Consider the following 26,727-nt stretch of genomic DNA (forward strand, 5'->3'; position numbering starts at 1 on the left):
TTCTATAGTGATAATCTAAGTACAATTTAAAAAATTCCATTTACTGACATAAGAAATGGTTCTCTGTATTAGGGACATTCAGCAGCCATTGTGGATTATATAACATGTCTAATAACAGCCAATAACAAACTCTTGATTCTTATTATTGCTTAGTGATATTGTAGAGTATTTTATCATTGCCTTCCCTGAACTAGTGAATACTGACACTTAGTTGTTTATCCAACAGACATTCAGGTCCCTGATAAGACTATAAAATAATTAACATTCTCATATACACATACTTTCAGGGGCGTTCCCCTACACCTGGAGAATAGTACTGGGACCTGATAAAAATGTACAGCTTTTTTATGTTCTGGTGGTTACAACATAAAATGATTGGTTTTCTGTGAAATGAGTACAGGTGCCCATACATTTTATTAGTCTCCCTAACCAGCTGAGGCAGAATGCATCAAGAACTAGTGTTTATGACGCAGTACACTGCATTCCCAAACAAGTCTTCTTGGAGAATAATTTTAGATACGTAAATAGGATCCAGAATAAGAGTCTAACCATTACTGTTTTCCCTGTGCTGGGATTGTCTCTTCATGGCTCCATTACCCTAAGAAGGAGCTTCCATGAGAATAACTAGTCCAGATGTGCCAAGATGGTGAGATCAGGTATGCACATTCCCGAATATATTTTGCTAGGTTTAGTACTGACAAGCTTCCAATCCATTATGGAAGCACAAGAATGCATAGTTTTTGGTAATTAGATCATATCTTTCTATCAATGGTTTCTATTCATATGAAAAAAAAATGTGTATGCAGCTTGCTCTATTACCAAACAGCAGTAATCCTCTAAATCAGAAAATAGTTCATATAAATTAAATATAACTAACCTGGGCTGTATAAGAACAAAGTAAAAATAATATTCCTTGCATTTATTTGGGTAAAGATTAGGCCGTCTAATGAATATTCCACTTCATATGTTTTCAAGCATCTACAAAATATAAATGTATTACAATTACAACATTTTGCACTTTTCTAAACAACAAAATGCATACATAATAATATAATATTAGTCGAGTAAACAGAGAATAAGCTATAGCACAACATATGTGAAATTACAATACTTGTGGGGTTTTCCAAATCATTCTTAACCACTTGCCCACCAGTAGATTTACCACCCTTAATGGCCAGGCCATTTTTTGCTATTCGGCACTTCCCTATTTCAACTGGTAATTGCGTGGTCCCCAAACTAAGTTTATGCCCTATTGTCACACAAATAGAGCTTTCTTTTGGTGGTAGTTGATCACCACTGGGTTTTTATTTTTTGTGATACAAATGAAAAAAGACCAAAAATTTTGAAAAAAAAAAAACAATTTTCTACTTTTGGTTATATAAAATGTTCAGTAAACTCAAAGTTAGTCATACATTTAGGTCAAAATGTATTCTGTATGTCTTTGGTAAAAAAAAAAATCCAAATATGTGTATATTAATTGGTTTGTGTAAACGTTATAGCATCTACAAACTATGGTTTATATTCTGGAATTTACGCAGTTTTTACTTTCTGACTGCCTATCACATTTCTTGAGGTGCTAAAATGCCAGGACAGTACAAACCCCCCTAAATAACCCCCTTTTGGAAAGCAGGCACCCCAAGGAATTTGCTGAGAGGTGTGTTGAGTTCATGGAAAATTTTATTTTTTGTCACAAATTTTGGAAAATGACAAAAAAAAGTATTTATTTACACATAGTTTAATTTATTACTTAAATGACATATTGCTCATGCATGCCATGGGTATATGTGGAATAACACCCCAAAATACATTCTGCTACTTTTCCTGAGTATGGGGATACCACATGTGAGAGACATGTTGGCAGCCTAGCTACATATATGCCCCAAAAAATCCAATAATCATCTCCAGGCTTTCAAAAGGCATATTTCCTTAACCTCCCTGGCGGTATGATTATTTCAGATTTTTGGTGCTGAAAGCGGTACCATTATTTTGCATGGAAATTTGGCATTTTATATTGTAGGCCTGTAATTTTTAGGAATAACTCACTGAAATCTGTCCGAACAAGAGTCTAGTAAACGTCCCGGGTAGGATAAAACTTGAAACACGAAATCAGAAATTATAATTTAATAAATAATCATAAAAAATAATAATATAATAGTAATAAATTTAATTCAATAATATAATCAAACCAAAAACACTGAAATTTGAAATATAGCGCCAAGTTCGCACATCACTAAGCAAAGTCACAAAATCGTTTTCAGTGTCTGATGACAAATTTCCCCACGAATCATTATCACTCAATTCTGCAAGTGATTCTGATTTACTATCGCTGTTCTCTAGCTGGTCTAAAACCACTTTTGATGCTTTTTGGATGCCATGGATGTTTCTCAGTTTACAGGCAGAAAGAACAGTAAAAATGCAGGCAGGGCACAGGACAAAGCAGTAGGGACAAAATTCCCGCCGTTCCGTCCCCCGTACGTCCCGAAGCTCGCAGGGGACGGAACCCAGATGACAGATGCCGGCTTACATTGCTGGGGACACTGCAGGAGGGACATCGCAGGACCGCAGGACAAGGTAAGTGCAAGAGGGATCCCGGAGTAGCGCTGCATGGTATTCGGGGTTACCGCTTGTGATACTGAAACTTTACCCCGAGCTACACTCAGGAATACCGCCAGGGAGGTTAAGTCACTTCCTCACTACCTATCACAGTTTCGGAGGCCCTAAAATGCAAGGATAGTAAAACAACAACAACCCCAAATGATCCCTTTTTGGAAAGTAGAAAACCCAAGGAATTTGATAAGAGGCATGGTGAGTAGTTTGCAGATATAATGTTTTTCACAGGGTTTTGAAAAGAAAAAAAGAAAACAAAAAATACTTTTTCCAAACACTTGTAGCAACAAAAGAGAACTGCAAAATACTCACAATGCCCTTTAGCAAATACCTTGAAGTGTCAACTCTCCAAAATTTCATTTTGAGTGGTGCTTCTACTATCCTGGCATTTCAGGGCCAACATTAGAAGCTTATGCCACACACCACCCACTCTTCTAACCACTTGAAGACCAAGCATTTTCTGACACTTTTTGTTTACATGAAAAAACAGTTTTTGCTAGAAAATTACTTTGAACCATTACTTCGAACCCCCGAACATTATATATTTTTTTAAAGTAGAGGCCCTAGAGAATAAAAAGGTGGGTGTTGAATTTTTTTGTGTCACACAGTATTTGTCAAATGTAATTTATTTGGAAAAAATACACTTTTTAGAATTGTAATGCAGAAAAACACAATATATTGCCAACCTGTTTGATAACATATAAAAGATTGTGTTATGCAGAGTAAATGGATACCAAACATGACATACTTTAAAATTGCGCATGTCCGTGCAATGGTGACAGACTATGTAAATTTGTAAAATACATAGGAGATGCTTTAAAAACCTTTACAGGTTACCACTTTAGATTTGCACAGGAGGTCTAGTGTTCGAATTTATGCCCTTGCTGTTACGGTCACGGTGATACCTCACATGCATGGGGCAATCTCTGTTTACATACTGCCACGGGACCACTGCTTGCCTTTGCGCACAAGCACGGGGATAGGAATGGGGGTGAATTTTGTTTTTACTTATTTATTTTGCTTTTTTTTACACTGTTGCTTTCATTTTTTTTTTATCACTTTTATTGCGAAAAATTTAAATATCCCCTGTGATAGCAATAGGCAGGGACAGGTACTCTTTTCTGAGAAATCTGAGGTCTATTAGACTCTAGATCTCTTCTCTACCCTTAAAGCATATGATTACATCAAGATTGGTGTGATCAGATGCTTTCCCAATTTTAAAATGGCTCTGTTTATAATAAGCGGAACAGAGATGATGAAAAGCTTGTAGCTTCTGTTCTCTTAGACCATAGAGATGATTAGAGGCATTCCAGTTTCCAATCAGCTCTATGGTCAGCCAATGGAACTGCCAGCTGCAGAGCCCCAGAAAACCGTGGAAGGCGGCCGGGCTGGGGAACGTCCCTTCTCCCTGCTTGAAAAACCATCCAGCAGCTAATAAACCTCTAAGATTGTTTTTACATGAAAGCGGACTGTCAGCTGAAAAAGAATATACCAGGATAATGCTTGTAGCTGCAGACATCATCCTGATATAACCACTCAAAGTCCTGTGACATACCAGTACATTGCTGGTCCTTTTTAGGCACATATGGTATATAACAGCAAAGAACATGGGAATATGATGAATCGGGTCTGTGGACCAATATGACCGCAACTCATACTTTTTTGTAATGCCCATGTTGAGGGTTAGCCCCAAAGAAGTTTTAAATTCAGAAATTTGAATTGTCTGGCAAGCGCTGAATTTGGGTGGGTGGCAGTGTATTGTTGTGCATATAAATTGCTTTGGCCCACAATCAATTAATACAAATCTGCCATGAAAAACAGTGAAGGGGCTAAATGCTAGTGCTGACAGCGAATGGGGCTGATCCTGCTAACACTGTGTTTTTGGGAACAAGGACGCACTAGTATAGTTCTGTTCATCATCATTATATTGATCCATACAAACACTATACTAGTAATGGCGATGATCAGCGACCTAAAGCGTGAGTGCGATAGCGTGCAGGCAATCTAACATTAGCTGAGCAGCTGGGAGAGCAGCTTACAGACCCTGACGCTATCTGATGTCACTAGTGATACAGTGATTAAAAAAAAAAATTCTATATACTGACACTGTACTAATGGCATTGGCTCGGTGACAGGGTGATCAAAGGGTTAATAAGGGCGATCAAAGGGTTGAATGTGCTAATCTAATGTGTGTGTAAAATGTAGTGCTTTTACTCTTCTATCCCAGCATAGGGGGATTTTTCTTCTTTCTTTACTATTTTTTAAATACTTTTATCAGAGTAGTGCAATGTTACCATAGTACTACTTTGGGGGGGGTTGATCAGGGATTTGTTTTTTTTTTTACACCTTGCATTTGCAGGAGCAATAAAGATTATTGCTCTGCAATCCAATGTTTGCTTTGAACTATCATGAATGGCTTAAGTTCATGACAGTTCAAAATACAGTGATTTGTGACTGGCTCCAGTTGGTCACATGGTACAGGGTGCCGTGATTGGCCTCATGTACCTGTGAGAGCTGTAAGCCAAACACAGCTCACCAGGAAGAGAAGCAGAGCTTTGTTGTCATCATGATCATGTGATTGCATAGCAATCATATGACCACTGGGTCCAGTTCACCGGGATCTTCATTCAGCGGTGTCCAGTGGACACAGCAGATGTGGGGAAAGGGGGAGAAGGGTTGTGCGCTCGGGTGCGCAGTGCCTCACCTGTGAATTACATAATAAATATTTTACCTGCAAACGATTCTGCCAAGCCATTTTTGTGATATACACCTTTGCAAGTCAGTAAGCTCACCCTGCTTCTTCCAGATTTAGCATAAGTGAGTCAGATGTAATGCTCTCTAGTTCAGCAGAAAGTGACGATTCTGTGTATCCTTTTAGGAGGCTATAGAGGTAAAGGTGCATTGGAAGCTGCTTTGTTGATCCTGAAAACTACTATGCAAGTTTAGGTTTTGGCTGGGTTGTAGTTATCTCAGACTGATTGTACAGTTTCTTTATCTGGCGTTCCCCTAATTTCAGTTGGTTTGTGCATTTCTCACTGTCGCCACTGTGGATACCCGGCTGCGGCAGCTTGTGGCTTCACAGCTCAAACCCACTGAGCATCTGCGAGTAACATTGCACCTTGTGAATGGCCCTGTAGTCTTCTGGGACCTGTCACCTGTCCCAGAAGACTATAGGGAGGGAGGTCAACTTCTGCTTCTGATCGCAGTGGGAGCGGGTACCTATCAAAATTGGGTACCCACTCTCTCCTCCACCCCTCACACCCCTAAGGTGCCAATCCTTAATGGGGAGTGGGGGTAAAGTCCTAAAAGCGGAACTTCCCCTTATGGGTGGAGCTCTGCTTTAAGTCAAGATCAAAGTGGTTATCATTTGACTGTCAGGACATAGTACAATGTTCTGCTAGTGAAAAAAATTATAGCAATCCTGTGTTAGCCATTGATTAATGCAGAAAGTTTAACTACTACTAAGGACATTGGGTATAAGATGTACAATGTTTACTTTAGCACAGTAAAAAGAAGGAATAATTGTAGTCCGCTCAAAAGATGGGCTACTGAGAGCATCAACATGAATGAAGATAAAAATCTGTAAAAAGTTCTAATTATATATTTACCTGGATAATACCTGCTCATCACTCCAAACAACTGATAACTGCCCGCTAAAAAGTGGAATGATACGAACATGGGTGACCTTAGGAGAAACAAAGATAATATTTACACTTATTTTAACTAGAATGCATTATGACAATTATTCAATAAATGTGGATACTTTATGAGCTGCACCATCATCCAGATGTTTCTGATCATTTACTCTCATGATGGTATGTCTTGCCTTCACTGCTAATATACCCTGCACTATTTACATTTATATGAGCTAGATGTAGATGGAGAAAATGCAGCATATAAACATGCAAATAAAGCGTGCTGAACCTGTAGGAAAATAACCTTAATACTAGTTAGTGAGAACACCCATCACATTGTTGTCCAATAGGAGGAAGTAAGCAGTGCAAATGGATATGATGAGTATGATTAAAACCTTCTTTATAGAACTACTCAAGATTTTTAGTTAATAGAGAACTCTGCTAAAAGCTAAAATTGCATGCTGGATTTGCCTACTAACCAGACCAACAGTCAGCTTATCATTATACCATTTGAGAGATAAAATACTGTACTTTAATACACATTAATATTTATAAATCGATCGCCAAAAGCATATACTGCTAAATCTCTATACTCTATTATAAGTTATACCAATATACAACTTTCCTACTTACCCTTCCAGGTGGTGATTGAGGTTGTTCACATATGTGAATTAGAAGCACAGATGGAACTGGAAGTTTTACTTTCAGAATCAAATCACCTTCTTTGGGGAATTTAGTAGGCTCTTCCATGATTGGGTCCTTTAAACAAAATATAATTAGTATCGCAGTGCTTTACATAAGTTAGTGTATGAAAAAAATCACTTGTGATGTGAGAAATATGGGGAATGACATTGCTGGTCTCTATATTTTCACAACTATGTTTTTCATTAACATCACTCACTGACCCAATACAAGCATGCAACACATGAAAAGTAAAATCAGAATTCCTGAGCTGAAAGCACTGAAGCCAAAACATTAGCCAAGCAACAGCTATTTTTAAAATGAGAAGTCAGCATTGGATTCTTGCATATTTGTTTCATGACAATACTCTATAGCTATTTGAAAATCTTCAACCTGCCCAATCCTTCCTTGCTGCCAATGAAGAAAAAGAGAAAGAAGTTATGTGCAGTGTATATGTGTATATATATATATATATATATATATATATATATATACACACACACACACACACACACACACACACACACACACACACACACATATATATACATACACACACACTATATTGCCAAAAGTATTGGAACACCCCTCCAAATCATTGGATTGGATTCCGATGTTCCAATCACCTCTGTGGCCACAGGCTTATAAAATCAAGCACCTAGGCATGCAGACTGCTTCTACAAACATTTGTGACAGGATGGGTCACTCTCAGGAGCTCAGTGTATTCAGGTGTGGTACTGTGATAAGTTGCCACCTGTGCAATAAGTCCATCTGTGAATTTCCTTGCTATTAAATATTCCACAGTCAACTGTTAGTGGTATTATAACAAAGTGAAAGCAACTGGGAACAACAGCAACTCAGCCACGAAGTGGTAGGCCACGTAATATGACAGAGTAGGGTCAGTGCATGCTGAAGGGCACAGTGCCCAGAAGTCGCCAACTGTCTACAGAGTCAATAGCTAAAGACCTCCAAACTTCATGTGGCCTTCAGATTAGCACAACAACAGTTCATGGAATGGGTGTCCATGGCTGAGCAGCTGCATCCAAGCTTTACATCACCATGTGCACTGCAAAGTGTTGGATGCAGTGGTGTAAAGCATGCTGTCACTGAACTCTAGAGCAGTGCAGACGTGTTCTCTGAAGTGATAAATCACTGTTCTTTGTCTGGCAATCCGATGGATGTGTCTGGTTTGGTGGTTGCCAGGAGAACGGTACTTGCCTGACTGCATTGTCCCAAGTGTAAAGTTTGGCAGAGGGGGGATTATGGTGTGAGATTGTTTTTCAGGGTTTGGGTTTGGCCCCCTAGTTCCAGTGAAGGGAAGTCTTAAGGTGTCAGCATAGCAAGACATTTTGGATAATTTCATGCTCCCAACTTTGTGGGAACAGTTTGGGGATCACCCCTTCCTGTTTCGAAATGACTGCGCACCAGTGCACAAAGCAAGGTCCATAAAGACATGGATGAGCGAGTTTGGGGTGAGGAACTTGACTGGCCTGCATACAGTCCTGACCTCAACCCGATAGAATGCCTTTGGAATGAATTAGAGCAAGGATTGCAAGCCAAGCCTTCTTGTCCGACATCAGTGCCTGACCTCACAAACGCGCTTTTAGAAGAATGGTCAAACATTCCCATAGACACACTCCTAAACCTTGTGGACAGCCTTCATAGAAGAGTTGAAGCTGTTATAGATGCAATATAGTGTGTGTGTATATACAGTCAGGTCCATAAATATTGGGACATCGACACAACTCTAACATTTTTGGCTCTATACTCCACCACAATGGATTTGAAATGAAACTTACAAGATGTGCTTTAACTACAGACTGTCAGCTTTAAGTTGAGGGTATTTACATCCAAATCAGGTGAACGGTGTAGGAATTACAACAGTTTGCATATGTGCCTCCCACTTATTAAGGAACCAAAAGTAATGGGACAGAGTAATAATCATAAATCAAACTTTCACTTTTTAATACTTGGTTGCAAATCCTTTGCAGTCAATTACAGCCTGAAGTCTGGAACGCATAGACATCACCAGACGTTGGGTTTCATCCCTGGTGATGCTCTGCCAGGCCTCTACTGCAACTGTCTTCAGTTCCCGCTTGTTCTTGGGGCATTTTCCCTTCAGTTTTGTCTTCAGCAAGTGAAATGCATGCTCAATCGGATTCAGGTCAGGTGATTGACTTGGCCATTGCATAACATTCCACTTTTTTCCCTTAAAAAACTCTTTGGTTGCTTTTGCAGTATGCTTTGGGTCATTGTCCATCTGCACTGTGAAGCGGCGTCCAATGAGTTCTGAAGCATTTGGCTGAATATGAGCAGATAATATTGCCCGAAACACTTCAGAATTCATCCTGCTGCTTTTGTCAGCAGTCACATCATCAATAAATACAAGAGAACCAGTTCCATTGGCAGCCATACATGCCCACGCCATGACACTACCACCACCATGCTTCACTGATGAGGTGGTATGCTTAGGATCATGAGCAGTTCCTTTCCTTCTCCATACTCTCTCTTCCCATCACTCTGGTACAAGTTGATCTTGGTCTCATCTGTCCATAGGATGTTGTTCCAGAACTTTGAAGGCTTTTTTAGATGTCGTTTGGCAAACTCTAATCTGGCCTTCCTGTTTTTGAGGCTCACCAATGGTTTACATCTTGTGGTGAACCTTCTGTATTCACTCTGGTGAAGTCTTCTCTTGATTATTGACTTTGACACACATACACCTACCTCCTGGAGAGTGTTCTTGATCTGGCCAACTGTTATGAAGGGTGTTTTCTTCACCAGGGAAAGAATTCTTTGGTCATCCACCACAGTTGTTTTCCGTGGTCTTCCGGGTCTTTTGGTGTTGCTGAGCTCACTGGTGCGTTCCTCCTTTTAAAGAATGTTCCAAACAGTTGTTTTGACCACGCCTAATGTTTTTGCTATCTCTCTGATGGGTTTGTTTTGTTTTTTCAGCCTAATGATGGCTTGCTTCACTGATAGTGACAGCTCTTTGGATCTCAGCTTGAGAGTTGACAGCAACAGATTCCAAATGCAAATAGCACACTTGAAATGAACTCTGGACCTTTTATCTGCTCATTGTAATTGGGATAATGAGGAAATAACACACACCTGGCCATGGAACGGCTGAGAAGCCAATTGTCCCATTATTTTTGGTCCCTTAATAAGTGTGAGGCACATATGCAAACTGTTGTAATTCCTACACCGTTCACCTGATTTGGATGTAAATATCCTCAACTTAAAGCTGACAGTCTGCAGTTAAAGCACATCTTGTTCGTTTCATTTCAAATCCATTGTGGTGGTGTATAGAGCCAAAAATGTTAGAATTGTGTCGATGTCCCAATATTTATGGACCTGACGAGAGAGAGAGAGAGAGAGAGATACATACACACACACATACAATAGGGCAAAAAAGTATTTAGTCAGCCACCAATTGTGCAAGTTCTGCCACTTAAAAAGATCAGAGAGGCCTGTAATTGGCATCATAGGTAGACCTCAAGTATGAGAGACAAAATGAGAAAAAAAATCCAGACAATCACATTGGCTGATTTGGAAAGAATTTATTTGCAAATTATGGTGGAAAATAAGTATTTGGTCACCTACAAACAAGCAAGATTTCTGGCTCTCACAGACCTGCACCTTCTTCTTTAAGAGGCTCATCTGTCCTGCACTCATTACCTGTATCAATGGCACCTGTTTGAAATTGTTATCAGTATAAGAGACACCTGTCCACAACCTCAAACAGTCACACTCCAAACTCCACTATGGTGAAGACCAAAGAGCTGTCGAAGGACACCAGAAACAAAATTGTAGACCTGCCTCAGGCTGGGAAGACTGAATCTGCAATAGGCAAGCAGCTTGGTGTGAACAAATCAACTGTGGGAGCAATAATTAGAAAATGGAAGACATACAAGACCACTGATAATCTCCCTCAATCTGGGGCTCCACGCAAGATCTCACCCCATGGGGTCAAAATGATCACAAGAACGGTGAGCAAAAATCCCAGGACCACACGGGTACCTAGTGAATGACCTGCAGAGAGCTGGGACCAATGTAACAAAGGCCAGGGACTCAGATCCTGCAGTGCCAGATGTGTCCCCCTGCTTAAGTCAGTACATGTCTGGGCCCATCTGAAGTTTGCTAGAGAGCATTTGGATGATCCAGAAGAGGATTGGGAGAATGTCATATGGTCAGATGAAACCAAAATAGAACTGTTTGGTAGAAACACAACTCGTCGTTTTTGGAGGAGAGAGAATGCTGAGCTGAATCCAAAGAACACCATACCTACTGTGAAGCATGGGGGTGGCAACATCATGCTTTGGGGCTGTTTCTCCGCAAAGGGACCAGCACGACTGATCCATGTACAGGACAGAATGAATGGGGCCATGTATCGTGAGATTTTGAGTGCAAACCTCCTTCCATCAGCAAGGACATTGAAGATGAAACGTGGCTGGGTCTTCCAACATGACAATGATCCCAAACATATCACCCGGTCAAGGAAGGAGTGGCTTCGTAAGAAGCATTTCAAGTTCCTGGAGTGGCCTAGCCAGTCTCCAGATCTCAATCCCATAGAAAACCTTTGGAGGGAGTTGAAAGTCCATGTTGCCCAGCGACAACCCCAAAACATCACTGCTCTAGAGGAGATCTGCATGGAGGAATGGGCCAACATACCAGCAACAGTGTGTGCCAACCCTGTGAAGACTTACAGGAAACGTTTGACCTCTGTCATTGCCAACAAAGGATATACCGTATTTGCCGGCGTATAAGACGACTGGGCGTATAAGACGACCCCCCTACTTTTCCTGCTAAAATGTAGTGTTTGGGCTATACTCGCCGTATAAGACTACCCCTCTTCCAATGCACACCAGTGGGAGGAATAGTGCCCCATCATTGATGTCAGTGGGAGGAATAGTGCCCCATCATTGATGTCAGTGGGAGGAATAGTGCCCCATCATTGGTATCAGTGGGAGGAATAGTGCCCCATCATTGGTATCAGTGGGGGGAATAGGTGCCCCATCATTGGTATCAGTGGCAGGAATAGTGCCCCATCATTGGCATCAGTGGGAGGAATAGTGCCCCATCATTGGTATCAGTGGGGGGAATAGGTGCCCCATCATTGGTATCAGTGGCAGGAATAGTGCCCCATCATTGGTGTCAGTGGGAGGAATGGTGTCCCATCATTGGTGTCAGTGAGGGGTGGAATAGTGCCCCATCATTGGTGTCAGTGGGGGGAGGAATAGTGCCCCATCGTTGGTGTCAGTGGGGGGAGGAATAGTGCCCCATCGTTGGTGTCAGTGGGGGGGAGGAATAGTGCCCCATCGTTGGTGTCAGTGGGAGGAATAGTGCCCCATCGTTGGTATCAGTGGGAGGAATAGTGCCCCATCATTGGTATCAGTGACACCAATGATGGGGCACTATTCCTCCCACTGACACTTGCTGACCCTGTTCTAGTACGGTGCTGCTGCAGCCAGCATATGTGGTTGCAGCAGCACCTCTACACAGAGCACTTACCTGCTGCTCCGGCACTCAATTTTCGCGGGGCCGCTTGGCTCCGCCCCCTCACCGGTGATTGGCCGCCTGTGTGCCTTTCTTGAGCTACAGTTCTGGCGGCCAATCACCGGTGAGGAGGCGGAGCCGCGCAGCCGCACGAACATCCAGTGGCCGAACTGAAGGAGACGCCGCGCTTCCTGGACCGGATCGTCGTGGGACTGGATCCAGGTAAGAGACGTCAGCCCCTGCAAACCCCTGTACTTAATGCCGCAGCCCCCCTAACATGTGTACCGGCGTATAAGACGACCCCCGACTTTTGAGAAGATTTTCAAGGGTCAAAAAGTCGTCTTATACGCCGGCAAATACGGTATAACAAAGTATTGAGATGAACTTTTGATATTGACCAAATACTTATTTTCCACCATAATTTACAAATAAATTCTTTCCAAATCAGCCAATGTGATTGTCTGGATTTTTTTTCTCATTTTGTCTCTCATAGTTGAGGTCTACCTATGATGCCAATTACAGGCTTCTCTGATCTTTTTAAGTGGGAGAACTTGCACAATTTTTTTGCCCCACTGTACATACACACACTTAAAATAAGCTTATGAAAATATTAAGTAATATTTAAGAATAGGATTATCTTACCTCTGAATCACGTATTTGTTTAAATTCTTTCATAGTTGGGAAGTCTGGGCTTCCAACCTTTTGCCATTCCAAAAATGGGTTTGTCAATGCGTTATCAATGTAATATGTTACATACAAAAGATCTGAAATGGTAAGAGATAAATTTGGTTTATATGGTAAAAGACAGGTAATAAATATGTTATACTGCATATATATTAAACAATAGCTGTATTTAGGCTGCATTCATATGTTTTCTTTGTGTCATATTTTCCTTTCACTATTCAAGGAGAAATAGAACTCAAGGGTCACTGACTCTTAAGAGAAAGACCAGGAGAATGCACAGAGACAAACCTGAGAAATGCCACAAAATAAGAGTTCTCAAACTGATATTTTACATCTTACATGTTTGCACCACATTCTGACCTCTTGGTAGGCTGTGTGCATTCTTTCACTGTCCCAGGGTTCAATTGCCCTAATTTTTATGAGCTCATTCCTGTCATTAAACAGGCAAAAGAAATGAATGTGACACAGTGAAGATGAACCAGTTCTACAAAATCTAGGAGGCTTTTTTCTCTTTTCTCCAGTGTGGGTTTCAACGTTCTTAAGCTATACAAATGGATAGCAACCACCGCAATTTATAACCAGGAACGGACTAACAACTCATGGGGCCCCCGGCAATAGGGGATCATGGAGCCCCTGTGTCCTTGCCCTAACTCAAAAAAGCCTATGAAAAAAGGTACCAGGGGCATCTCATGGGACCCCCTACTGACCCTGGGCCCTCGGGCAGTGCTTGAGTTTCCAAAAGGTCAGTCCTCCCCTGTTTATAACTGCAGTAAGGTGCACATGGTAGGGTTTTGCACATCACAAACAAAAAATTTCCCAGCACACTTACCAGCTAGCCTGCAAAAAAAACAAATTGACCCTCTCTAACAACTTGCATTAACAACAGAGAGTTTAGATGCATACATTTGCAAATATACTGTATATGGAAGCTGCAGTACCACGCCAAGGCTCCTCTGTATACTGCGATCCTAACTCTAACTTTGAGAATCCCCAAATTGGAGCACATAAAGCAGTTGATAAATTAAGGGCAGGTACGCCTGAAGAGAGCCCACTCCTCTTCAACTATAGTCATGTGGCTTATAAGAGGTCTAGAGACAGAAATGGACTGGGGACAATGTTTATTGCATTACTCAATGGCATCACTAGACCTCCTGGATCGGACCTGTACATGCAATTAAACATTTTATACCTCCTTGCTAAAATGTGAACCTGGTCCTCAGTATCCATTTTAGGTAATGCTGTCTGTGATTAGGGCATTGTGATATACTGTAAGTGCTAGTTCTTCCTCTAAAGAATTTTACTTTCCTCCTGATCTGAGTCCTGCAAAGACCGCTTGCAGCTAATTGATTTGTAAAAAAAAAAAAAAAGTGTCAATGAATATTTTAACAGAAAATGTTTTTCAACAACCAAAAACATTTCATGGTGTCAATAAATATTTACTTAATATTGATTACTGAAAAACTGAAAAAATTACCTTTTGATTTTGGGAAATTTGTGAAATTTAATGTTAAAAACTTTGTATCTGTAGATGTTTTGTTATCATCAGATGCATAAAGTAGTATGGTTGATTGCCAACTGTCAGACAGAATGTCTTTTTCAGGATCATGTGTGCTTGCTATGACTCCAATGTTACTATTGTTGATCGACTTATTATCATCCATGTATATTTGTGTGGAAATGTGTACATCACCTGCAAACAAAAAACAACCCCCCCCAAAAAAAAAACAAAAACACATACATATAAACACAGAGGAGGGTAACTAAGAATTAGTATTTACAAAAAGAGGGGTAAAAGGGATTAATAATTAAAATACATTGCATTCAATGGGACATGACGTGGATTTACATTTACTACAATCAACATTTATTTTTTTGAATGGAGAGGGGTTAATAATATCTATTTTAGTTCCACAGGTGTATATGGCAATTTAATCTCATGGGGAGCTATCCAACTGCTTCTGCTCTGTGGCTATTGAGAAGATATCAAACAATTTGCTGAAGGTTAAAATGAATGAAATACAGTAGTTTATCAGCTATTTGTATCTATGAAGCTTATTACAATGTTGAGATGCTACTAATTGCCTCAGGAAGAGTCAAGTTAAAATATCCAAAACTATTTCATTTTCGAAAGTTGTAACGATATCACTACCTATAAGGAAGACTGAGTGCAGCAGCAAACAAAACACCATTTTATGTTAGTTCCTGACTAACAGGGGACCCCCTAATGGGTTCCCCAATACAAACAGGTAGCACATTTACCTTTTGGTGTTCTATCAGCAGTCAGACATTTCACCAAGCAGCAGGCTCTCACAACAGATTACTAAAATTAGTTGATGCAAAAATGAATACACCCCACAACAAAACGACTACATCTAGTATTTGACTATGACTAGTATGGACTACACCTCCATAATTTGTAAGGACAGCACCAAGTCTTCAAGGCATAGAATGAACAGTTTGGCGACATATTGCAACATCTATCTTTTTCCAGTTTTCAAGAACGACCTCTTTCAGAGCCTGGATACTGGATGGAGAGTGATGCTCAACTTGTCTCTTCAGAATTCCCCATAGGTGTTCAGCTGGGTTCAGATCAGGAGACATACTTGGCCACTGAATCACGTTCACCTTATTATTTTTCAGAAATGCAACAGTGACCTTAGATGTGTGTTTTGGATCATTGTCATGTTAGAAAAGTACACGACGACCAAGGGCACGGAATGATGGTAGCAGTAGTATCTTCTCTTTCAATATAGAGCAGTACATCTGTGAATTCATGATACCATCAATAAAATGCAGCTCCCAACACCAGCAGCAGTCATGCAGCCCCACAGAAGGGCACTGCCACCACCATGTTTCACTGTAGGCACCATATATTTTTCTTCGTACTCTTCACCTTTGCGACACCATACAGTTTTGAAGCCTTCCATTCCAAAAAACATTTATCTTGGTCTCATCACTCCAAAGTACAGAGTCCCAGTAGTTTTCTTCTTTTTTGGCATGGGCCCTGGCAAATTCTAGGCAGGCTTTTTTGTGCATGGGCTTTAGGAGTGGCTTCCTTCATGGAAGACACCCATGCCAGCCATTCCTCTGCAGTATACTCCTTTTTGTGTCACGGGAAGCAAGCACTCCAGTTTGGCTTTCTACTTCTTTAGCTAACTGCAGTGAACTTGCATGGCGATTTTCTTCAACCCTTCTCATCCGAAGACACTGCTATGGGGGTGTTAACTTCCGTGGATGGCTTGAATGTCTCTGTGTGATGGTTGCAGTTCCATCTTTCTTACATTTTTTTATCACTTGTGCTACAGTATTCTGACTGATAAGTAAAGCTTTGCTGATCTTCTTGTAGACTTAACCTTTCTTGTGTAAAAAAATGATTTTCTTTCTCAGGCCTTGTAACATTTCTCTTCCATGTGGTGCCAATGCTGACAGCATTAAATGGGAAGGGGTTTTCTTTGTTAAGTAACGCCCTTTTATAAGCAACTGTCTGCTGGACACGTGTTTAATGAATAATTAGACTCACATGTAGTTGGGTGTATTTATTGGGTGTATTCATTTTTGCAACATGGTCTTGAATGAATTTGTAAGGAAAAATACTTTTTTTTGTGTGCGCAAATTAACAAATCTTGTTTGCAATCAACGGCCCACATTTATGGGAGTATTTTGGAGTATAGTGTACCATAGAAAATGTTGATTCTGAAAGAAAAGTAAAGGTTTTCTGACAAATCTGTTGGGGTGTCCTGTATTTAAGCTGATCACTGTATACACACACACACACACATATATAACATACATATATACACACACACATATACACATAATATATGCAATTTATTAAATAAATACAATTAAATTGAACTGGCCAAGAAATAAAATCTAAAAAAAATACTATTTGAGCAGCTATATTATTTATAAAGCAAAGTGACATGACTAATATCAAATCAAAACATGTTTGATAAAAAAAGCCGTCTGCATTATTAGGTATTGTATCTGGATAGTAACAGTGACAGAGATGTAGGAGATGAATGCCTTAATCATATGAAAAATATTTGTGGGTATTTATTAGCCAGATTAATTATTATACCAGCCACTGTAGCAACAGTGAGCAAACTAAGCAACTATGAGGTTGATTTACTAAAACTGGAGAGTGAAAAAACTAATGTAGCTGTCCATGGTAGCTAATCAGCTTCTAACTTCGGCTTGTTGATTTAAGCATTGACAATAAAACATGGAAGCTGATTGGTTTCTATGCAGAGCTACACCAGATTTCCCACTCTCCAGTTTTAGTAAATCAACCCCTGTGTTTCAGTTTATTCACAGAACATTAAGGGATCCCCACTGCCAGCAAAAGGTCAAGGGCCACAAAACATGACTTTATAGTGAAATGTTTATGAAACTATTCAAAGTTTAGCTGCCAGATCATACCACATGAACAGGAAACTAAACTTTTAACATGTGGCTATTTAAATTATTCTGTAGAAAACATGGAATTTCCCAAGGCTGCAAATGCTGAAAGGCAAAAAATAATAAATGCCCCGCATTTGCAGAAAAAATGTGCATTGATTATTTTTTGCAAATGAGCCTGCAAATCATTACAACTAGAGATGAGCGAATCGAACTTGGCGAAGTGGAATTCGTTTCGAAGATTAGGAAAAATTCGATTCGCGCCGACTTAGAGACACAGAATTGTTACTCAGGGACACAGAATTGTTACTCAGGGACACAGAACTGTTACTCAGGGACAGACACAGAATTGTTACTGAGGGACACAGAATTGTTACTGAGGGACACAGAATTGTTACTCAGGGACAGACACAGAATTGTTACTGAGGGACACAGAATTGTTACTCAGGGACACAGAATTGTTACTCAGGGACACAGAATTGTTACTCAGGGACACAGAACTGTTACTGAGGGACACAGAATTGTTACTGAGGGACACAGAATTGTTACTCAGGGACACAGAATTGTTACTCAGGGACAGACACAGAATTGTTACTGAGGGACACAGAATTGTTACTCAGGGACACAGAATTGTTACTCAGGGACACAGAACTGTTACTCAGGGACACAGAACTGTTACTCAGGGACACAGAACTGTTACTCAGGGACACAGAATCGCTACTGAGGGACACAGAATTGTTACTCAGGGACACAGAATTGTTACTCAGGGACACAGAATTGTTACTCAGGGACACAGAATTGTTACTCAGGGACAGACACAGAATTGTTACTGAGGGACACAGAATTGTTACTGAGGGACACAGAATTGTTACTCAGGGACAGACACAGAACTGTTACTCAGGGACACAGAACTGTTACTCAGGGACACAGAACTGTTACTCAGGGACACAGAACTGTTACTCAGGGACAGACACAGAATTGTTACTGATGGACACAGAATTGTTACTGAGGGACACAGAATTGTTACTGAGGGACACAGAATTGTTACTGAGGGACAGACACAGAATTGTTACTGAGGGGCACAGAATTGTTACTGAGGGACACAGAATTGTTACTCAGGGACAGACACAGAATTGTTACTGAGGGACACAGAATTGTTACTGAGGGACACAGAATTGTTACTCAGGGACAGACACAGAATTGTTACTGAGGGACACAGAATTGTTACTCAGGGACACAGAATTGTTACTCAGGGACACAGAACTGTTACTCAGGGACACAGAATTGTTACTCAGGGACACAGAACTGTTACTCAGGGACACAGAACTGTTACTCAGGGACACAGAATTGTTACTGAGGGACACAGAATTGTTACTGAGGGACACAGAATTGTTACTGAGGGACACAGAATTGTTCCTCAGGGACAGACACAGAATTGTTACTTAGGGACACAGAATTGTTACTGAGGGACACAGAATTGTTACTGAGGGACACAGAATTGTTACTCAGGGACAGACACAGAATTGTTACTCAGGGACACAGAATTGTTACTCAGGGACACAGAACTGTTACTCAGGGACAGACACAGAATTGTTACTGAGGGACACAGAATTGTTACTCAGGGACACAGAATTGTTACTCAGGGACACAGAATTGTTACTGAGGGACACAGAACTGTTACTCAGGGACACAGAACTGTTACTCAGGGACACAGAATTGTTACTCAGGGACACAGAATTGTTACTGAGGGACACAAAATTGTTACTGAGGGACACAGAATTGTTACTCAGGGACAGACACAGAATTGTTACTGAGGGACACAGAATTGTTACTGAGGGACACAGAATTGTTACTCAGGGACAGACACAGAATTGTTACTGAGGGACACAGAATTGTTACTCAGGGACACAGAATTGTTACTCAGGGACACAGAATTGTTACTCAGGGACACAGAACTGTTACTCAGGGACACAGAACTGTTACTCAGGGACACAGAATTGTTACTGAGGGACACAGAATTGTTACTGAGGGACACAGAATTGTTACTGAGGGACACAGAATTGTTCCTCAGGGACAGACACAGAATTGTTACTTAGGGACACAGAATTGTTACTGAGGGACACAGAATTGTTACTGAGGGACACAGAATTGTTACTCAGGGACAGACACAGAATTGTTACTCAGGGACACAGAATTGTTACTCAGGGACACAGAACTGTTACTCAGGGACACAGAACTGTTACTCAGGGACACAGAATTGTTACTCAGGGACACAGAACTGTTACTCAGGGACACAGAATTGTTACTCAGGGACAGACACAGAATTGTTACTGAGGGACACAGAATTGTTACTGAGGGACACAGAATTGTTACTGAGGGACACAGAATTGTTACTCAGGGACAGACACTGAATTGTTACTGAGGGACACAGAATTGTTACTCAGGGACACAGAATTGTTACTCAGGGACACAGAATTGTTACTGAGGGACACAGAACTGTTACTCAGGGACACAGAACTGTTACTCAGGGACACAGAATTGTTACTCAGGGACACAGAATTGTTACTGAGGGACACAAAATTGTTACTGAGGGACACAGAATTGTTACTCAGGGACAGACACAGAATTGTTACTGAGGGACACAGAATTGTTACTGAGGGACACAGAATTGTTACTGAGGGACACAGAATCGTTGAATTAAAGAGTATGTCAGACAACACGCAGAGGAGTGGCAGAGGAGGCAATGTTTCAGGAGCGAGCAGACGTGGCAGCAGAGGAAGGGGTCGAGGCAGCACTAGTCGCAGCCAGAGGCCAGTGCTCACGGTGTCATCCAGCGGTCGTGTCTCCACCGACAACCCTGCCGTCATCGATTGGTTGGCTCGGTCGTCTTCCTCTTCCCAGGTCACCTCTGACACCTACAGCCAACGGTCGGTGGGTACGTCAGACACAACCGTTAGTTGGCATGGCCCGGGAGCAAGCCCACTGAAATCACGTGTCCTCTACCTGCCCCTGTCCTTTGGTGTTCCCTTACCAAGCGAAGTATTGCATGCTGTGGGCTCAGCCCCACTGTACAGTGAGGAAGAGCTAACAGAGGGCGGTCAGGAACGGGGGGAGACATCCGCCTCTTCAGCAGCCAGGCGAAGAAGTACTGGCGAGGAGAGTGGCTCGGTAGCCGGTCTAGAGACAGGTCTGTCTCCTGACCCACACGCAGCCGAGGGGGCTAGTAGTGAGGCGGAGACCCTAATTGATGATGATGAGGCTGATCGCACTTGGCAGCCTTGTCGTCATCAGGCTATTGCTTCCGCATCATCAGGAGAAGAGGGTGCCAGCTTGGCAGCGAGCAAAACAGTCGGTGGGTTGCCCAGGAGGCAGCAGGGTCGCAGCAGTGTCAGTGGAGGCAAACGGCCACGGAGTAGAGCACCAGCTCCACTGCAGCCTACCACCATGGCCAGTAGTGGTGCCGGTGTGCACGGAGGAAGTAGCAGTCAGCCAGTGAGGAGTAGCGGGGGCAAAGTTTCCTACTCGGCGGTGTGGCAATTTTTCGTCAAGCCGCCCGAGGAAGTAAACGTAGCCGTATGTCGACTATGTGGCCAGAAAGTCAAGCGTGGCCAGGGGGCCCATGTTGGGACTACAGCGTTGCGTCAGCATATGCAGCGTCGCCATTCGGTGGCCTGGGAAAACCGTGATAAAGATACGGCGGTTCTGCCTGCCCCAGCCCCCGCTCCATCACCCGCTCCGTTACTTGCTCCGTCACCCGACGTCAATCGCCCTCTATCAGCCAGTCAAGGCTCCAACACCTCTGCTGAGGGGAGTTGTCGCTCGTTGCCATCTTCCGCTCGTTCAGATGCTCCTTCTTCTGCTACTCCTCTTCACGGATTCCGTCAGCAGTCTTTCTTGGAATCCGTTTCCAAGAGACAACAGTTTGCGAGCACGCACCCGACGGTGCAAAAGCTGAACGTCCTCCTGTCCAAGTTGCTGGTGCTGCAGTCCCTCCCTTTCCAAGTGGTGGACTCAGCACCTTTCCGAGAAATGATGGCTTGTGCCGCGCCACGGTGGAGAGTGCCAAGCCGGCATTTCTTCGCCAAAAAGGCAGTGCCAGCCCTGCATTCACATGTAGAAGAGATGGTGGGCCAGTCTTTGAGCATGTCGGTCTCTGCCAAAGTGCACGGCAGCGCCGACGTGTGGAGCTGTAACTACGGTCAGGGACAGTACATGTCATTTACGGCCCACTGGGTGAACGTGGTGCCGGCACAGCCGCACCAGCAACTTGGACAGGTCACGCCGCTTTTGCCTCCACGTTTGCACGTCCTTGGTCCAGAAAAGATGTCCGCCTCTACCACCTCTTCTTCCGCCGTGTCCTCAGCCGCCACCCCCGTGCCAAGTCCCATTACCCGACCGGCATATCACATGTGCAGGGCGCAACGGTGTCACGCTGTGCTGCACCTGGTATGCCTTGGCGAACGTAGTCACACAGGGGAGGAACTTCTGAGTGTAATGAACAGAGAAATCGACAGATGGCTCTCTCCGCGCAAACTGAAAATCGGAACCATGTTGACCGACAACGGAAAGAACATGGTGTCTGCTCTGCGTCAAGGAAGGTTGTGCCATGCGCCATGCATGGCTCACGTGTTCAATCTGGTTGTCAAGCGGTTCCTAAAATCCACCATCCCACTGCAAGACATCCTTAAAATGTCACGTAAACTTTGCATGCATTTCAGCCATTCCTACACCGCAAAGCACACCCTCCTTGAGCTGCAGCGGCAGAACGGAATTCCACAGCATCGCCTGATCTGCGACGTTGCAACAAGGTGGAATTCAACCCTACATATGTTAGACCGCCTTTACGAACAGCGAAAGGCCATCACCGATTTCCTGATGTTACAAGCGGATAAAGGTACTCCCCTGTGTAACTTAGATGTCAGCCATTGGCAGCTCATGCGTGACACCTGCCGCTTGCTCAGGCCCTTTGAGGAGGCCACGCTATTCGTGAGTCGGCAGGACTATGGGATGAACGACGTCATTCCTCTGTTGCACGTCCTGGAACAAATGCTGTTAACAATGGCTGGTCAGGGTGCGGTAGACGTGGCGCACAGATCTCAACGCCACATGACCCCTGTGGGGGCAGGGCAGGAAGAAGAGGAGGAGGTAGAGGAGGACATTGGTGCTCAGGAATTATTGAGTGAAATGGGTGGTTTTTCCACTCAGCGGACAGGAGTGGAGGAGCAGGAGCATCTGGTAGAGGAGGAGGAGGAGGAGACAGAGGACCCAGACGCACCGTGGCAGTATGCTGTGGAGATGGAGGCAGGGAGTCCCTCGCATTCTTTGGCACAAATGGCCCATAGCATGCTCGGTTGCTTGCGTAGCGACAGCCGAATAATAACCATCAGACAGAGGGATGACTTTTGGCTGTCCACCTTGTTGGACCCTCGCTACCGTTCAAAAATGGTGGCCTTTTTCACACCTGCTGAGAGGGAGGCCAAAATAACGTACTATAAAAACCACCTATGTAGTCAGTTGGTCTCTGCCTTTCTGCGCCAACGTCCATCCTCAGACACTGTGGGCCCTGTGCGCTCGCGTTCCGCTGCCATGGCAGCAGGGGAGGGGTGGGGTGGTAGGAGCAGTGGCAGCTCCACCAGCAGCGGCTGCCTCAGTCTGCAGTCGATGATGAGTAGCTTTCTTCACCAGTGCAGTGAGGAAACTACTAACCAGCAGCAGCAGCAGCAGCATCAGGTGGACCTGGAGCAGGACCTCAAACAACAGGCTTGGGCCTACTTGGACAGCACCCTGCCAACCGAGGTAGACAATCCCCTTGACTACTGGGCAACGAAACTTGACCTTTGGCCCCAACTAGCTGAATTTGCCCTTGAAAGGCTGTCATGCCCGGCCAGTAGCGTGGCATCGGAGCGCGTGTTTAGTGCGGCAGGAGGTATTGTAACTCCGCGGAGGACACGACTGTCCACCCAAAGTGTGGAGAGACTCACGTTTGTGAAAATGAATCAGGCGTGGATTAGTCTGGATTTCAAACCACCAGTTCCTGACACAACTGACTAAATCCGCCATGAATCATGCCCCAAACATGTTATTATTTTTAACATAGGCCTCTGTATGGCCTTCAATTTAAGCTGCTTACGCTTCGCCACTCTGCCATGGGCCCCTGTACCGCCTCCTCTTGCTGCTGCCAGGTCCAGAGTGTCTCATAGGTCCCTGTACGGCCTCCCATTGCTGCTGTCTCCATCGCCACACTCTGCCATGTGCCACTTTCAGGTCTCCTCACACTGCTGGTGGGTTCCATTTTGTCATAGGGTGCGGGCAGATTACGGGCCTGGCAGCAGCAATGGGAGGCCCGTAATCTGCCAGCACCCTATGACAAAATGGAACCCACCAGCAGTGTGAGGAGACCTGAAAGTGGCACATGGCAGAGTGTGGCGATGTTATTATTTTTAACATAGGCCTCTGTATGGCCTTCAATTTAAGCTGCTTACGCTTCGCCACTCTGCCATGGGCCCCTGTACCGCCTCCTCATGCTGCTGCCAGGCCCGTAATCTGTCATGGGTCCCTGTACGGCCTCCCATTGCTGCTGTCTCCATCGCCACACTCTGCCATGTGCCACTTTCAGGTCTCCTCACACTGCTGGTGGGTTCCATTTTGTCATAGGGTGCTGGCAGATTACGGGCCTCCCATTGCTGCTGCCAGGCCCGTAATCTGCCACGGGGCCCCCGTACCGCCTCCTCATGCTGCTGCCAGGTCCAGAGTGTCTCATGGGTCCCTGTACGGCCTCCCATTGCTGCTGTCTCCATCGCCACACTGTGCCATGTGCCACTTTCAGGTCTCCTCACACTGCTGGTGGGTTCCATTTTGTCATAGGGTGCTGGCAGATTACGGGCCTCCCATTGCTGCTGCCAGGCCCGTAATCTGCCATGGGCCCCCGTACCGCCTCCTCATGCTGCTGCCAGGTCCAGAGTGTCTCATGGGTCCCTGTACGGCCTCCCATTGCTGCTGTCTCCATCGCCACACTCTGCCATGTGCCACTTTCAGGTCTCCTCACACTGCTGGTGGGTTCCATTTTGTCATAGGGTGCTGGCAGATTACGGGCCTCCCATTGCTGCTGCCAGGCCCGTAATCTGCCATGGGCCCCCGTACCGCCTCCTCATGCTGCTGCCAGGTCCAGAGTGTCTCATGGGTCCCTGTACGGCCTCCCATTGCTGCTGTCTCCATCGCCACACTCTGCCATGTGCCACTTTCAGGTCTCCTCACACTGCTGGTGGGTTCCATTTTGTCATAGGGTGCTGGCAGATTACGGGCCTCCCATTGCTGCTGCCAGGCCCGTAATCTGTCATGGGCCCCTGTACCGCCTCCTCTTGCTGCTGCCAGGCCCGTAATCTGTCATGGGTCCCTGTACGGCCTCCCATTGCTGCTGTCTCCATCGCCACACTCTGCCACGTGCCACTTTCAGGTCTCCTCACACTGCTGGTGGGTTCCATTTTGTCATAGGGTGCTAGCAGATTATGGGCCTCCCATTGCTGCTGCCAGGCCCGTAATCTGCCATGGGCCCCTGTACCGCCTCCTCATGCTGCTGCCAGGCCCGTAATCTGTCATGGGTCCCTGTACGGCCTCCCATTGCTGCTGTCTCCATCGCCACACTCTGCCATGTGCCACTTTCAGGTCTCCTCACACTGCTGGTGGGTTCCATTTTGTCATAGGGTGCTGGCAGATTACGGGCCTCCCATTGCTGCTGCCAGGCCCGTAATCTGTCATGGGCCCCTGTACCGCCTCCTCATGCTGCTGCCAGGTCCAGAGTGTGTCATGGGTCCCTGTACGGCCTCCCATTGCTGCTGTCACCATCGCCACACTCTGCCATGTGCCACTTTCAGGTCTCATCACACTGCTGGTGGGTTCCATTTTGTCATAGGGTGCTGGCAGATTACGGGCCTCCCATTGCTGCTGCCAGGCCCGTAATCTGCCATGGGCCCCTGTACCGCCTCCTCATGCTGCTGCCAGGCCCGTAATCTGTCATGGGTCCCTGTACGGCCTCCCATTGCTGCTGTCTCCATCGCCACACTCTGCCATGTGCCACTTTCAGGTCTCCTCACACTGCTGGTGGGTTCCATTTTGTCATAGGGTGCTGGCAGATTACGGGCCTCCCATTGCTGCTGCCAGGCCCGTAATCTGCCATGGGCCCCCGTACCGCCTCCTCATGCTGCTGCCAGGTCCAGAGTGTCTCATGGGTCCCTGTACGGCCTCCCATTGCTGCTGTCTCCATCGCCACACTCTGCCATGTGCCACTTTCAGGTCTCCTCACACTGCTGGTGGGTTCCATTTTGTCATAGGGTGCTAGCAGATTACGGGCCTCCCATTGCTGCTGCCAGGCCCGTAATCTGCCATGGGCCCCCGTACCGCCTCCTCATGCTGCTGCCAGGTCCAGAGTGTCTCATGGGTCCCTGTACGGCCTCCCATTGCTGCTGTCTCCATCGCCACACTCTGCCATGTGCCACTTTCAGGTCTCCTCAAACTGCTGGTGGGTTCCATTTTGTCATAGGGTGCTGGCAGATTACGGGCCTCCCATTGCTGCTGCCAGGCCCGTAATCTGCCATGGGCCCCCGCACCGCCTCCTCATGCTGCTGCCAGGCCCGAAATCTGTCATGGGTCCCTGTACGGCCTCCCATTGCTGCTGTCTCCATCGCCACACTCTGCCATGTGCCACTTTCAGGTCTCCTCACACTGCTGGTGGGTTCCATTTTGTCATAGGGTGCTGGCAGATTACGGGCCTCCCATTGCTGCTGCCAGGCCCGTAATCTGCCATGGGCCCCCGTACCGCCTCCTCATGCTGCTGCCAGGTCCAGAGTGTCTCATGGGTCCCTGTACGGCCTCCCATTGCTGCTGTCTCCATCGCCACACTCTGCCATGTGCCAATTTCAGGTCTCCTCACACTGCTGGTGGGTTCCATTTTGTCATAGGGTGCTGGCAGATTACGGGCCTCCCATTGCTGCTGCCAGGCCCGTAATCTGCCATGGGCCCCCGTACCGCCTCCTCATGCTGCTGCCAGGTCCAGAGTGTCTCATGGGTCCCTGTACGGCCTCCCATTGCTGCTGTCTCCATCGCCACACTCTGCCATGTGCCACTTTCAGGTCTCCTCACACTGCTGGTGGGTTCCATTTTGTCATAGGGTGCTGGCAGATTACGGGCCTCCCATTGCTGCTGCCAGGCCCGTAATCTGCCATGGGCCCCC

General features: G+C 44.9%; 1 protein-coding gene across 1 annotated transcript in view; it reads right to left on the bottom strand.

The window, feature by feature from the left end:
* The window catches only part of IDUA (alpha-L-iduronidase), a 200,776-nt gene that overhangs the window by 1,700 nt on the left and 172,349 nt on the right, over window positions 1–26,727 (bottom strand). The window contains exons 9-13 of the mRNA XM_089669962.1: window positions 14,575–14,790; window positions 13,059–13,180; window positions 6,876–7,001; window positions 6,216–6,292; window positions 878–978 (exon numbers count right to left, since the gene is read on the bottom strand). Coding sequence (XP_089526088.1) covers window positions 878–978; window positions 6,216–6,292; window positions 6,876–7,001; window positions 13,059–13,180; window positions 14,575–14,790 — 642 coding nt within the window. The remainder of the gene's footprint in view (window positions 1–877; window positions 979–6,215; window positions 6,293–6,875; window positions 7,002–13,058; window positions 13,181–14,574; window positions 14,791–26,727) is intronic.

This window comes from Staurois parvus, unplaced genomic scaffold, assembly GCF_062004578.1.
Source record: "Staurois parvus isolate SC_StPar_1 unplaced genomic scaffold, SC_StPar_1.0 ptg000086l, whole genome shotgun sequence".
Lineage (NCBI taxonomy): Eukaryota > Metazoa > Chordata > Amphibia > Anura > Ranidae > Staurois > Staurois parvus.